At 40.8% G+C, this 13,134-nt stretch overlaps 2 protein-coding genes across 3 annotated transcripts; one reads left to right on the top strand and one right to left on the bottom strand.

Annotated features, from left to right (window-relative positions):
* The first annotated feature begins 5,132 nt into the window (after nucleotides 1-5,132).
* LOC102712920 (pre-mRNA-splicing factor SYF1) lies at nucleotides 5,133-9,574 on the top strand. The gene is made up of 7 exons (XM_006657979.3): nucleotides 5,133-6,407; nucleotides 6,979-7,304; nucleotides 7,389-7,573; nucleotides 7,673-7,843; nucleotides 8,068-8,268; nucleotides 8,612-8,863; nucleotides 8,959-9,574. The coding sequence occupies exons 1-7, from the start codon at nucleotides 5,215-5,217 to the stop codon at nucleotides 9,403-9,405; spliced, it is 2,775 nt and encodes a 924-aa protein (XP_006658042.2). The 5' UTR covers nucleotides 5,133-5,214; the 3' UTR covers nucleotides 9,406-9,574.
* A 330-nt stretch (nucleotides 9,575-9,904) lies between these two features.
* LOC102712274 (nodulation protein H-like) lies at nucleotides 9,905-13,123 on the bottom strand. Of its 2 annotated transcripts, none has more exons than XM_006657978.3 (7): nucleotides 12,965-13,123; nucleotides 12,282-12,401; nucleotides 11,963-12,198; nucleotides 11,610-11,868; nucleotides 11,002-11,181; nucleotides 10,505-10,660; nucleotides 9,905-10,422 (listed from the first exon to the last, which is right to left on the bottom strand). In XM_006657978.3, the coding sequence occupies exons 2-7, from the start codon at nucleotides 12,282-12,284 to the stop codon at nucleotides 10,246-10,248; spliced, it is 1,011 nt and encodes a 336-aa protein (XP_006658041.1). In that variant the 5' UTR covers nucleotides 12,285-12,401; nucleotides 12,965-13,123; the 3' UTR covers nucleotides 9,905-10,245. The 2 variants fall into 2 exon arrangements, with proteins under 2 accessions (XP_006658041.1, XP_006658040.1); XM_006657977.3 differs by having other exon boundaries at nucleotides 9,906-10,422; nucleotides 12,282-12,383.
* Nucleotides 13,124-13,134: the final 11 nt, after the last annotated feature.

Below are 13,134 nucleotides of genomic sequence, written 5' to 3'. Positions count from 1 at the left end.
GACTGCTTCGACAATATGATGTCTTTTAAATTATGTATACAACTTTTGCAAAAATGCAAGCTTTCAAAATTTATAGTACTATAGGAATAGCATTTGGAATCAAGCAAAAAATGGATGGAGGGGTGGGTGATTTCGTGGTTAAACCAGTGACGTCGTCGAGACTGGATGACTAGCAGTGTTTTTTTTAGCGACCGGTTATTTTTTTTAGATGTTAACGACTATCTCTATTGGTGAGATAGACTGTGTTGCTTAGGTGATGTAAGACGGAAGATAAAATTATTATCCAATTTTTCAATGACTACCCGCTGGTATAAGTGATTAAACTAACTACCCCTAACTTAAAAATCTACTCAAAAGATATAACGATAAACTTCTTTATATAAATTTTTCAAGAAAAATATATCATTTAGCTGTTTAAAAGAATACGTGTAAAAACCAATAAATAATCTGAATGATCAACATAAAAAAAAATTGGCCATAGGGATGGCATAGATGGCCGCCAGAGGGAGTTGGCTCTGCCGTGATAAGAGAAAGTGTTAGAAAAACACTAGCACCCATGCTAGGACTTGAACTCATTGAGCTATGCTTAGTTTTGTCACTAGATTCCTAACCAACTGAGTTATATTTGGTTCACAAACCACTGTTTTAGTTAACACAAATGACCTGATTTTTAGGCAATTTACTCATCAATTCGGAAAGCAACATAAGTGTAACTTTCAAATACTCCTAGATAGAAAATTAAAAACTTCACACATTTCTTCTGCACACACTAATACACCAAGTCAATGGCCTCTGTGAAAGTGAGAAAAAAAAAAGGCAAATACACACACATCATCTCAAGATAGAGGCATATATAATCGGATCAAGTTCTCTTCCAATTTTTTTTCGTTTAAAAAAAGTTCTCTTCCAATTTTTTTTAAAAAGTTATTATCAGATCAACAAAAATCATCAAATTGTCTGGAGATCATGCACCGGAAGCACCTGCCTTTAGGGCAGCATCCAGTTGCTTCAAAGCAATCGCTCATGGAGATCATGCGACTACTGATCAATCTGATCGAATATTCAAGTATTTCCCACGCGATTACGTGTCCCTTGTGAGCCTCGCCTCCCGATTACTTTTCGATTTCTGGTTTGACTTGCTGCGGCGATGATCGATCCGGTGCCACTAAATAAGCAGCATTAAATCGATTAATCGGGCAACCCCAAGTCAACTCTCATGAACTTTACTAGCAAATAATCTAATCATAAAATTAGCTTGGCAGTAAAGACAGCATGGGCTCTCTTTCGGCGAACACTACACAGGTTTTTAAAGTGTTTGACTTGTGCAAAGATTAAATCGACTGACAGCGACCTGAACAAAGATGCAAACTGAACTGCACTGATATGCTCACTCATGATCATATCTGATTAGTAATTCTTAATCGCATCCGACCTACTTAGTCCACCCAAAGTCTGAAAACTGTTAGTTTATTATGTCAGAGCATGTAGTGGAAGAACAGCAGAAAAACCAAACCTTTTTACAGTTCAGAACTTCAGATATCGTAATGAGAAATTGGAGCACCAAAGCTGAAATTTTTTTTCTGGTCAGATCATAAACGGATCAATGCATGATAGCTGTGGGACGCATTGGATTCAGACATTCAGTTCAGGATCAGCCATGAAAATGGGCGTGGATTTCATTCACAAAACCGCTGCTTGCTGCTTGCAAGGCCACTTGACGAAACAGCGGCTGCATGAACCGAAACTGCTGCGTCGTTTCAGGATAAGCTCTGAATCTTCAGACAGACAGCAATGCAGCAAACGACCCAGAAAGAGGGACATCTTTTGGGTGGTCAGAAATTCAGAAACCAAAGGCAGATCAATGCAACTATGACAGTGCCACTAGCCATTCCGACATGTAAATCAGGGAACACGTAGCACACATGTGGGGCGATGGAAAAAATCAAACAAAATATTACAAACGAAAAATAATTTTTAAATAAAACTTTTTATATATGATTTAAAAGTTAATATTAGAAAATAAATTATAATGAGAAAAAAATCTAAATTGACTTAAAAATATAAGATTAAAAATCCAAATTTTAGCTTATAAATAAAAATAGAAGCGTAAAGACAAGAATCTCAGTTATAATCCATCCGAAGCTCAGCTTGATGCAAAACTGGCTAAATTGCTGCTGGTTTTTCGTCAGACAAATCTGTCCCAGGCACCTGTGCAAATGGGTAGACACTCCACCTTTTCCCGTACTCTCTCTGTTTTCTAATAAATAATATAGTTAGCTTTTGAACATGCCTTTAATCATTCATGTTATTGAAACATTACATAATTATTATTTATTTATTATAATTTTAACTTACGAAGCATACTTTAGACCCAACCTACATTTTTCACATAAAAACTAAAATAAAAATTCAGACGTATACATAAAATTTAATGATATTATATATTAAAAAATAAATTAATAAATAGAAGGACCAATAGGAACAACAAGACAACATGAACAATCAGCATGGACTACCCAGATCAGCCTTTATTTATTTATTTTATTCTTTTTGGGTAGTTGTCCGGCCCAAGGTATTGGCAAGTGCGCTATTCTTGGTGCCGTGGCTTTTTTCTCTGTGTTTCGTGGTGGGGCCGGCCGGCCGGCGCGGGCCCACTTATCCGCGACATGGAGGGGGAGGGGGCCCACGTGGAAACCGCTTGGGCAACAGATCAGCGGGCGGGACACGTGTGGCGCGGAGGCGTGTGCCGTGAGCTGCTACTATGGTAGCAATAGCACAGCGGCCCATGTGCGTGTTGGGCCCCTCCCTGATTGGCGTGGGGCCCACTTCCCTCATGAATAGTGTGTTTTCCACATCTTTATTATCTTTAATTTAAACAGCTTTTTTTTTTCTCGCTCCTGCCTTCCATGGTTTCGAAGCGAAGCCACGTTTTTTAAAATGAAAACTAATTTTTATTTACATGTTTATGTCGACTTAAAAGCAAATGTTATAAAATAAATTATGATTAAAAATATAAAATCAAGTTGTTCATGGTTAAGATTTAAAATTTAAACTTTAGGTTATAAATAGTTGTAACCGTGAAACCATGATAACACTTGTATTTTAAGCACTCTTTTGAAAATAAATTACTCCATCTATATTTTTAATCTGACGTCATTAACTTTTAGATGATCATTCGACTCATTTTAAAAATGTAGCTATTGAATATTTTAGTATGATTTAATTATTACTAAATACTTTTTAAGTATAACTTATAACTATATATATACATAAAAATTTAAATATTATAAATAACTAAATATATATTTAAAAATCAAAGAGCGTTGGAATAAACAGAGGTTACTACTTTCTTTTCAAAACATGCAGGAGCACCTCTTCACTTGACCGGCTGTCACTTGGCATTGGCAGTGACATTTCTTCATCTCCTGTTCAAGAATAGATTCTTTTAATTATTATCCTTACCTGAAATCATGCTCAGTTGGTCTGGTAATATGCAAATTGTGTAGCCAGATGCTTCTGCATTGAAATGGAGATTAACTTTATTTTGAGGCTACGAGCATGACAGGACGCACCCCAACACACACCACACATGTATACACAAATGTATACACACGTGTGAGTGTCCTTGACACATGCTAGGATTGATATTGGAGGCTCTAATTAGAGATTAATTTGATCAATCATAACTGCCGCCTGTATGTATTAGCTTCCCAAAGAGAAGGGCAAGGGTAATGAACTGAAACCACATGATACTGCAGAAACAACTCTATACGTATTTTCATTCTCACCAGGTATTTCTGTGCTAGGTTGGAGTTATCAGCTATTTATGTCTCTTTTTTTAGTGGGATAATTAATTTGGCCAACGGCCAGTTCTATTTAGATTGGCCAAACTACTGAAATTAAGTTGACCATGTAATTTGGCCGTGCAGTGCACATTTTTTTCATGGACAAACTGTTGTGCAAGATTGAGCGTTAGCAAATGTCTGGCAATGGAATGATGTTGGTTTTCTTTTGAAGTATACCAAACTTAGAACCCGTTCCTAGTTCAGGTTAGTTTTGTGCATTGCACCAAACAAACTTTTTGTAGGTAACTAGCTGAATGCATGTGCTTTGAAAATGATAAAAACATATTATGTTATTCCCAGAATAAATAGAAAAATATTTTTTGTAAAATATGTGACCATCTTTTTTTTATATAGTAAATATCCATATCAATTTGATTTTACATGGATTTTCATCTAGATTTGATTGTTTTTTAATATTACAAAGTTAAGGGGGATAAATTATAAAAATGCAATGAGAGTAGGTGGTGATGGCAGATTCCACTACTAGAGATTTTTATAGTAGTAAAGACAGGAATGCTAAAAAACAGTATTCCATTCATACCACCCTGCAGGGTACTTCGATTTTTTTTCATTGTTCAATCGTCGACGTCTTGTTTTAATCCTATTTGTGTTGCTTGATATTTCTGTATTATTCATCAAGCTGTGCGTCCGCAGAGAGAGTAGAAAGCGTTCACAAGCTACCCCACGGCTCCGATATTACCCCTCGCTCAATCCATTACCTAGGCTGGATTTTTTCATTCTTTTACCATTTTTATTAGAATTAAGATATTTTAAGATATCATTTATATTTTAGCGTATCATCCTAGTAGAGACAAGAATTGCCCAGACCATTTTAGTATAAGTCGTTACTGATAGGATATCAACTGATATTACCCTAATATCAGCTGGTCGCTCTGATATTGACTTGTATTAGCTTAGCTAGTATCGGTGCGGTATTAGATCTGATACCGATGAGATATTATATTTAGATCTTACTGAAATCATCCCATTTTAAAACGTGATGTTGCACCATATTAGTCCCCAATCACAAAAGATCATCTCAAGTTTGTGAATAATTGTGATGAAGCGGCAAAAATATTCGAAGTAGCAGATGGATGATGCGTGGGCCATGGGGCAGGCAAAAGCCGGCCCAGTTCCTTCCTCTGCGAAACATTAGGCCCAAAATCACTTTTAAGGCCCAACAAAAATTCTCAGCCCCGCCGTCTCGGACACGAACCCTTTCCCTACTCTGTTTCGAATTCCTCTCTCGGCCCAACAAAAAACCACGCGGACTTCTTTCTCCGATCTGTCTCTCTCTTCGTTCCGCTCGCCGCAATCCGCACCACCACCACCGCGGCGGAGGCCTAAACCCTAGCGAGTCGAAGCCGCGATGCCGTCGGCGGCGGGGGGTCCGGTGGCCGTCGTGGCGGCGGCGGCACCGGCGCTGGGGATATCGCCGGAGATGTACCCGACGGAGGACGACCTGGCGTACGAGGAGGAGATCCTGCGGGAGCCGTTCAAGCTGAAGGGGTGGTGGCGCTACCTCGTCGCCCGCGCCGCCGCGCCGTTCGCCAAGCGCGCCGTCATCTACGAGCGGGCGCTCAAGGCGCTCCCGGGGAGCTACAAGCTGTGGCACGCCTACCTCCGGGAGCGCCTCGACCACGCCCGCCCGCACCCGATCTCCCACCACGCCTACGCCTCGCTCAACAACACCTTCGAGCGCGCCCTCGCCACCATGCACAAGATGCCCCGCGTCTGGGTGCTCTACCTCACCTCGCTGCTCGACCAGCGCCTGCTCACCCGCGCTCGCCGCGCCTTCGACCGGGCGCTGCGCGCGCTGCCGGTCACGCAGCACGACCGCATCTGGCCGCTCTACCTCCGCCTCGCCTCGCTGCCGGCCTGCCCCGTCGAGACCTCGCTCCGCGTCTTCCGCCGCTACCTCCAGTACGACCCCTCCCACGCCGAGGATTTCATCGACTTCCTCATCTCCGCGAACCGCTGGCAGGAGGCCGCCGACCGCCTCGCGTCTGTGCTCAACGATGACGGCTTCCGCTCTGTCAAGGGCAAGACCAGGCACCAGCTCTGGCTCGAGCTCTGCGAAATCCTCACCAAGCACGCCGATGAGGTCGCTGGGCTTAAGGTGGATGCCATACTGCGCGGCGGCATACGCAAGTTCACTGACGAGGTTGGCAAGCTGTGGACCTCTCTGGCTGATTACTATGTCAGAAGAACCTTGTATGAGAAGGCGAGAGATGTTTTCGAGGAGGGGGTTGCTTCGGTGATGACGGTTCAGGAGTTCAGTGTGGTGTTTGAGGCATATACACAATTTGAGCAGAGTATGCTAGCGGCAAAGCTGGAGGCAGCTGAGGAGGAGGGTGCAGGGAGTGATGGGGAAGATGAAGCGGGCAGGAAGAATGGGATGGACAAGCTATCGAAGAAGTTTGTTGCAGGTTGCTGGCTGAACGATGAGGATGATACTGATTCTAGGCTGGCAAGGTTTGAGCGGCTGTTGGATCGCCGACCAGAGCTCCTCAGCAGTGTCCTGTTGCGACAGAATCCACATAACGTGGAAGAATGGCACAGGTGAGACTTGATTGATCAACTTAATTTATTTGTTTCATGTGTTTTGACTAAAACAAGCACTAATTTGCTCTTTAGTTCACTTCATACACATAATGTTTTTTTGTCAGAACATCCTGATACATATTAACTTGTTAGCATCTCAATACTCCACAATGTAGCTTAGTAGAGCAATTTTGATTTTGGATAATTCATGTTAAACCGACACAGCAAATGTACTGTTGTAAAAAAACATTTGGTCTCTTCTTATATTTTGATGATATTAAATGACTAATCCAAGATCCTACTGGACTATTATATATGATTGCAAGTATACGGTCTATGTATTTTACTATTGTATCATAGTTCCAATTAGCTGATTTCACAGCACATATTTCTTTCCGTAACAAGTTTTGGATTCTTTAGTCTACCAAGTTGCTGTGGGCAAATTTTAATTCAAAACATGTAATACTGTGGACTGTGAATATCTAGTGATATTTGATTTCACTTCTTAGCCTAGTAATGTATGCTGTAGTTTCATTTTGTGGTCTCTGCAACTTGATGGAATTGGCTAACGGTACGATTATGCTTGCAGGAGGGTGAAACTTTTTGAGAAGGATCCTACAAGACAAGTAGCTACATATGTTGAAGCTGTGAAGACTGTAGACCCGATGAAGGCTGCTGGAAAACCACATACTCTATGGGTCGCATTTGCAAAGATGTATGAGAAACATAATCGTCTAGATAGTGCTGAAGAGATCTTTAAAAAAGCAACTCAAGTGAACTACAAGGCAGTTGACCACTTAGCCAGTATTTGGTGTGAGTGGGCAGAGATGGAGCTGAGGCACAATAATTTTGACAAGGCTATTGAGCTGATGAGGCAAGCTACCGCAGAACCCTCTGTTGAGGTTAAGAGACGAGGTATATATATTTTTACCAGCTTAATTTTATTATGGATTTACTGTTCATATTTTCTAACAGTAATGCGAAATTTCCTATGTGTAGCTGCTGCCGAGGGGGATGAACCTGTCCAAATGAAAGTGCATAAATCTCTGAAACTGTGGAGCTTCTATGTGGACCTGGAGGAAAGCCTTGGAACCTTGGAATCAACTCGTGCAGTTTATGAGAGAATACTGGATTTACGAATCGCCACCCCGCAAATAGTTCTCAATTATGCATATCTTCTTGAGGTAGGATATTTTTTAATTCCACACTTTCAAAGTTTCAAGTAAATTTTTTCGTTGTGCATCTGCTAATGTCATGGCTTTTCTCTATTTCCTCTTCCACAGGAAAACAAGTATTTTGAAGATGCATTTAAAGTGTATGAGCGTGGTGTGAAAATTTTTAAATACCCCCACGTTAAGGACATTTGGGTGACCTACCTCACAAAGTTTGTAAGGAGGTATCAGAGAAGCAAGTTAGAACGGGCAAGAGAACTGTTCGATGAAGCTGTCAAACAGGTACCTAGAATTTCATCACCATTCGCATCAGTTTTCTGTTTCCTTTCAGAACCTTGTCACTGCTTGTTGATATCATATCATGTGATTTTTTGCATTTGCTTGCTTGTTTAGACACCAAACTGTTGGTTGATTGTTTCCTGTTTAGCTTCCTGCATTGCACATTGTTTGAAAATGTTATTTTTCCTATATTGCTTCAGTAATTATATTTTGCTTTGATTGATCAGGCTCCTCCACAAGAAAAGAAAGCTTTGTATTTGCAGTATGCTAAACTGGAGGAAGACTATGGCCTTGCAAAACGTGCAATGAATGTATATGATGAAGCTGTAAGGGCTGTTCCTAATAGCGAAAAGATGAGTATGTACGAAATATATATAGCACGGGCTGCTGAGCTATTTGGTGTTCCAAGAACAAGACAGATATACGAGGTGAGTGTGCTGTCTTGTCCTGCTTCCAAAGTTTTTTTGCTTGATATACTGGTTATATTGTGTGCTTGTTTTGAGATCCAGTTTTAATACATTTCAGTGTTTTAGTAAATTAAACAAAATTAATGTGATCCAGCTTTATTTGCCTTGCCTCCCCCCCCCCCTCCCCTTTTTGCAACTGTTCATATGAATTAAAGAACTCATTCTTCTGTGAGCGCTGTAACAAACCTATATTCCTATGAAAAACCAGATGCTATTTTTCTGTACAATTCTAGATTTTAGTTGAGGTGCACCTTCAATATGTAGAAACTGTAAATGATTCTACCTTTATTCCTTTGTGCTGCAGCAAGCAATTGAATCTGGGCTCCCAGACAGAGATGTTATGACAATGTGCATGAAATTTGCGGAACTTGAAAGAAACCTTGGAGAAATTGATCGTGCCCGTGCCATTTATGTCCATGCATCCAACTACGCCGATCCAAACTCACACCCTGAATTTTGGAAGAAATGGAACGAATTTGAGATTCAGCATGGTAACGAAGATACATTCAGGGAGATGCTTCGCATCAAGCGCACTGTGGCTGCTAGCCGCAGTCAGGTATGTCACAGGGGTCAATCATATAGGAAGTTTGATGCCATCAATGATCGCCTTCTGAGTTTGTAAATTAATGTTGTATTCCATGTCATTTGCAGACGCATTTCATACTCCCAGAGTACCTGATGCAGAGGGACCAGAGGCTAAACCTGGATGAGGCAGTTGACACTCTGAAACGAGCTGGCGTTCCCGAGGACGAGATGGCTGCCCTAGAAAGGCAGCTAGCGCCTGGACCTTCCGCTGCTCCACCACCAGCTGCAGCTCCTGCCAACCGGATGATGAACTTTGTCAGCGCTGGAGTGCAGGCGCAGGCTGAGAGCAGCAGGCAACCACAGGCTGCGGCTGCTGCGAACAACGAGGACATCGAGCTGCCCGATGAGAGTGACGAGGAAGATGATGTCCAAATTGCGGAGAAGAGTGTTCCCGCTGCTGTGTTTGGAGAGCTCGGCAAGAGAGCTGCAGAGAACAGGGAGGAGGAAAGCTCTGGTGCCCAGGAGAATGAGCAGCTGGGCGCCCTTGAGAGAATTAAGCGAAGGCGTCAATGATCTACCACTTGTCAAGATGAGAACCCTAAGCACACACCATTAGCTGGTGACCTTAACGATGTTGTAGCTGTTAACTTGTAAACATGTTTTTTTGAGTGGCGTTTTTGCTCTTGTACAAGAATTTACGGGAGTAATTAAATCCTTTGTTGATCTGCGACCATTTCTTCGTGTACTAACACTAACTCTTGGGCACATTCACTCGTTTTTTTTTATTCTCTTGTAGGCTAGAAGGCAATGAAACAGCTGATATTTTTTTCATTTTCTTGCGAGGAAACATTAATCAATTTCTAAAGTGCACCACCATTAGTGTTGTAATCTGACAATGAAACTCAGAGAATGCATCTTCCATTTGCCTGTATCCTGTGGCTGTGGGTTAGCCTTTCGATTGAGAAGTTAGGCTTAATGATGATAGCATTTAACCTTTGGCATTAAAGCAAGTACAAAATTCCCTTCACTCGGATTCACCAGATAAACCAAAACAATGCATTAATTCCTTTGATCTTACGTTTATAATTTTGTTGAGTTTTTTTCTTAATGAAAGCATGTGGTACAGGCAAAAGAACAAGACCAAAATGGACCATGGAATGACCTTCACAAAACTGTCAGCAATTTCAAGCATACGTGCACTTTGAGCTCTAGAAATAATGAACAAAAATGACATAATTGTGGAAAGCCTGTACAATTTGATCACAAATTTTCTCATATCGATCTGTTTATCTTTACCCCCTTCCTTTACCAACTCATTTGTACAAAAGAATCAATCCTATGGCGACCAAAACTCCATATGGGAAAAAGAAAAAAAAATCCTGTCGCTCACATCACATCACGCATCAGTATAAGTCACCTGACATAATCTGCACCGTCAAGAAAATGAGCGTACTGTGAGCCGTTCAGTTTGTTGCTCACATCATCCCAGTTCCTGACAAGGTCTGGAAGAGGACTCGTGTGAATTTTCACCTGCCTGCTGACCAGCTTCCTCACCGGAACTCCAAGGAATTCTTGCACCTGGTATAATTCCTGCATTCGTAGAGATGCTATTTTAGCAAACTGAGACATATTGTTGATCATTTGTCACCATACTTAAATGTGTTTATAGTACATTTCTGTTGCGAATAATATCCTCGTAATAGAGGATCATGTGCCGAGTGGCGTTGAAGTGGTTCAGGCAATCTCTGATGTACTTCTCAGCATTTCTGATGTTTGGAATCAGATTTGACACATCCAGCACTGGTTTGAATTTTGCTAGTATCTCAGCCTGCCCAGAAGAAAAATATAAACATTTCATTTTTGTGCCCTGCTAATATAATTGATTGTTTCTTATAATAAAAATATGCAGGAATGAAGTCTTACTAAAATATCAACGTTACTTTTATAATACAACCATAATAAGCATCGAACTATAGTTAGTCTATAACTTCAGGATAAAAGTTAGAACAGGAGGGTCCTTATATGAAGAGAAAATGGCTGCTTTGAATTGCAATAGTCATTCCTACACTACTGATCCAATATTCCACGGATGGGTTCAAATATATTACAGTCATATTTTTACCAAACATGCATCTAGTATGTGAAAGTAACACTTTGCATGGAAAATACCTCTTCTTTTGAGTGTACATGAGATTTGTGGGTTCCATTCAACTGCCTTGCATCTCTGTCATAGTCATTGGCCAAAACAGAGATAAGCCTGCGTAATGTATTTCTCCTGAAGAGAAATATCACGGAAACACCCTTCTTGTTTAAATAACTAGCTATATCATCATGATGGTCCATAAAACCCTGGAAAACACAATGATGACAGTCAGTGCCATGCATATCTTTGTTAGCTGTAAGCATAATTTTACCCGTGCAGTGCTTAATGAATGGGCATTGAACACACAAATGTGAATATCAACAGTCATAACTGACGATTTTGTGTTGTACAAATACAAAGAGTTGAGCAATTAGCGAACATGCCAGAACATAACATTGGGAATTGCAGGCATATTACTCTGTTATGTTAAAAATTCTAGCTATACCTAAACTTTTATCAAGTGGAATAGACCATATGAACAGGATTGCCCAATTTTTTGCATATATAAGAACCACACATGAGAGCAGTGTCAGTAACTATGGACTTCAGCACAAGGATTTCAGTTTCTGAAAATGGAAGTATCAGAAAGCTAACCGTCTAATATTCACATGGACAAAGGAAGGTTGAAATATACCTGATTTAGCATCCACTTCAATCCAAATGCAGCCGTGCACTCATTCTTTGCTGCACTGGTGAACCAGTCCAAATTATACAGTTTGTCAAGTGTATGCACAATAGATGAGATATTTTCTCTTCTATCCCATCTATTAAATATTTCACCATTTGAGCTGATGTTAGGGTGACTATTCAGCAAAGTCTCAAACCACCCACTTCCCGATCTTTGCATGGATACAATCACAAAGAATCGGACCGGATTGCAGGAACACTCTCCCCTATGGAAGCAACATGAATCATAAAACACATAAACACATGTACACAATAGGGGGGCTAAACAGAGTGAGATTTTCTGTTCCAGAGGACAATTACCTACTATAACTCTCAGGTTTTGGAAAGTGCACATACCGCAGTTCCTCATGCGGAGCATAAGGGTTTCTGCAAAGAACTTTTTCTTGCACTTCTATACTGTTCTCATTTCTATTCTCCAGTGTTATCTGGCTAAATGAGATGTAACATACATAGAATCCAAATATTGCAATAAGGAATACAAGAATCGGTCGCGGTGGAAACGGTGCTCCCTTAGAACTTTTAAGTGAATATGGATGCTGCAAAGACGAAAATTTCAGCTCAGACATTGGCTCTACAGAATATGGGAAACAGACAGAAAACTAGAAGAATTATGGAGCACCATTTTCTGCTTGCAATTAGGTGCTAGATCGGCTGATTTCTGTTTCCCTCGTTGGTCCACCGTAAACAAGCATCACCATTTGTGGATGAGTGACACTGCATTCTGATGAATTACAGATTCCTGCAGTTAGCAACAGACAGCAAAAACGAAAAGTGGCTGCTTGAATGCTTGATGTTCTTACTAATGCGGTGCTAACACCAAGAATCTGCGTACAGAAACACTTTAAAACGAGCACCACATATCAATTGGGTTAAAATCAAGAACCCTAGACAGAGGGGGAAATAAAACCCTCAAGCATGATTGAGCACCGAAAATTAGACGAGAGAGCCCATGAAAATGCTCAAACAATGGCTCACCAACCAAATAACCCGTGGCACCAAGAATCCCTACGAGAGGGAAGAAGTCCAAGGTGGGGAAGAGATTCAACTCCAAAATGACGACGAAAACAAGAAAAAGAAAAAGAAAAAGATCCAGTCTTGGATTTGAGCTCGCGAAGCTGCCAAGATTTGAATCACGCCGGAGAGAGAGCAACAGCTTGGGTTTCACTTTCAAGGCTTCGATTGTCCGGAGAACCATCAAAACAAGAACAAAAATTGGGAGCAACATAGCAGATGCAGCTTCTAATTCATTTAGCAACAAACTAAAAAATCACATAAACTAAAGAAAAAAAAAGGCACCATCACCTGGTTCGTCAGCGAGAACCCCGCTGTGCCTGCTCTCTCTCTCTCTCTCTGAAATCTCTAATGACGTTAATGCAGTAGGTTATTAGGAGTAGTACTTGAATTTAAAATGGTTTGAAAGATTTGGGAGGAATGGATTAGTAGCTAAGCAAGGGCTGCTTTTGCTTTGAACT

Source organism: Oryza brachyantha, chromosome 7 (assembly GCF_000231095.2).
Source record: "Oryza brachyantha chromosome 7, ObraRS2, whole genome shotgun sequence".
NCBI classification, from domain to species: domain Eukaryota; kingdom Viridiplantae; phylum Streptophyta; class Magnoliopsida; order Poales; family Poaceae; genus Oryza; species Oryza brachyantha.
Note: the sequence above shows the minus strand (reverse complement) of the source record. Positions and strands in the feature narration are given on the sequence as shown.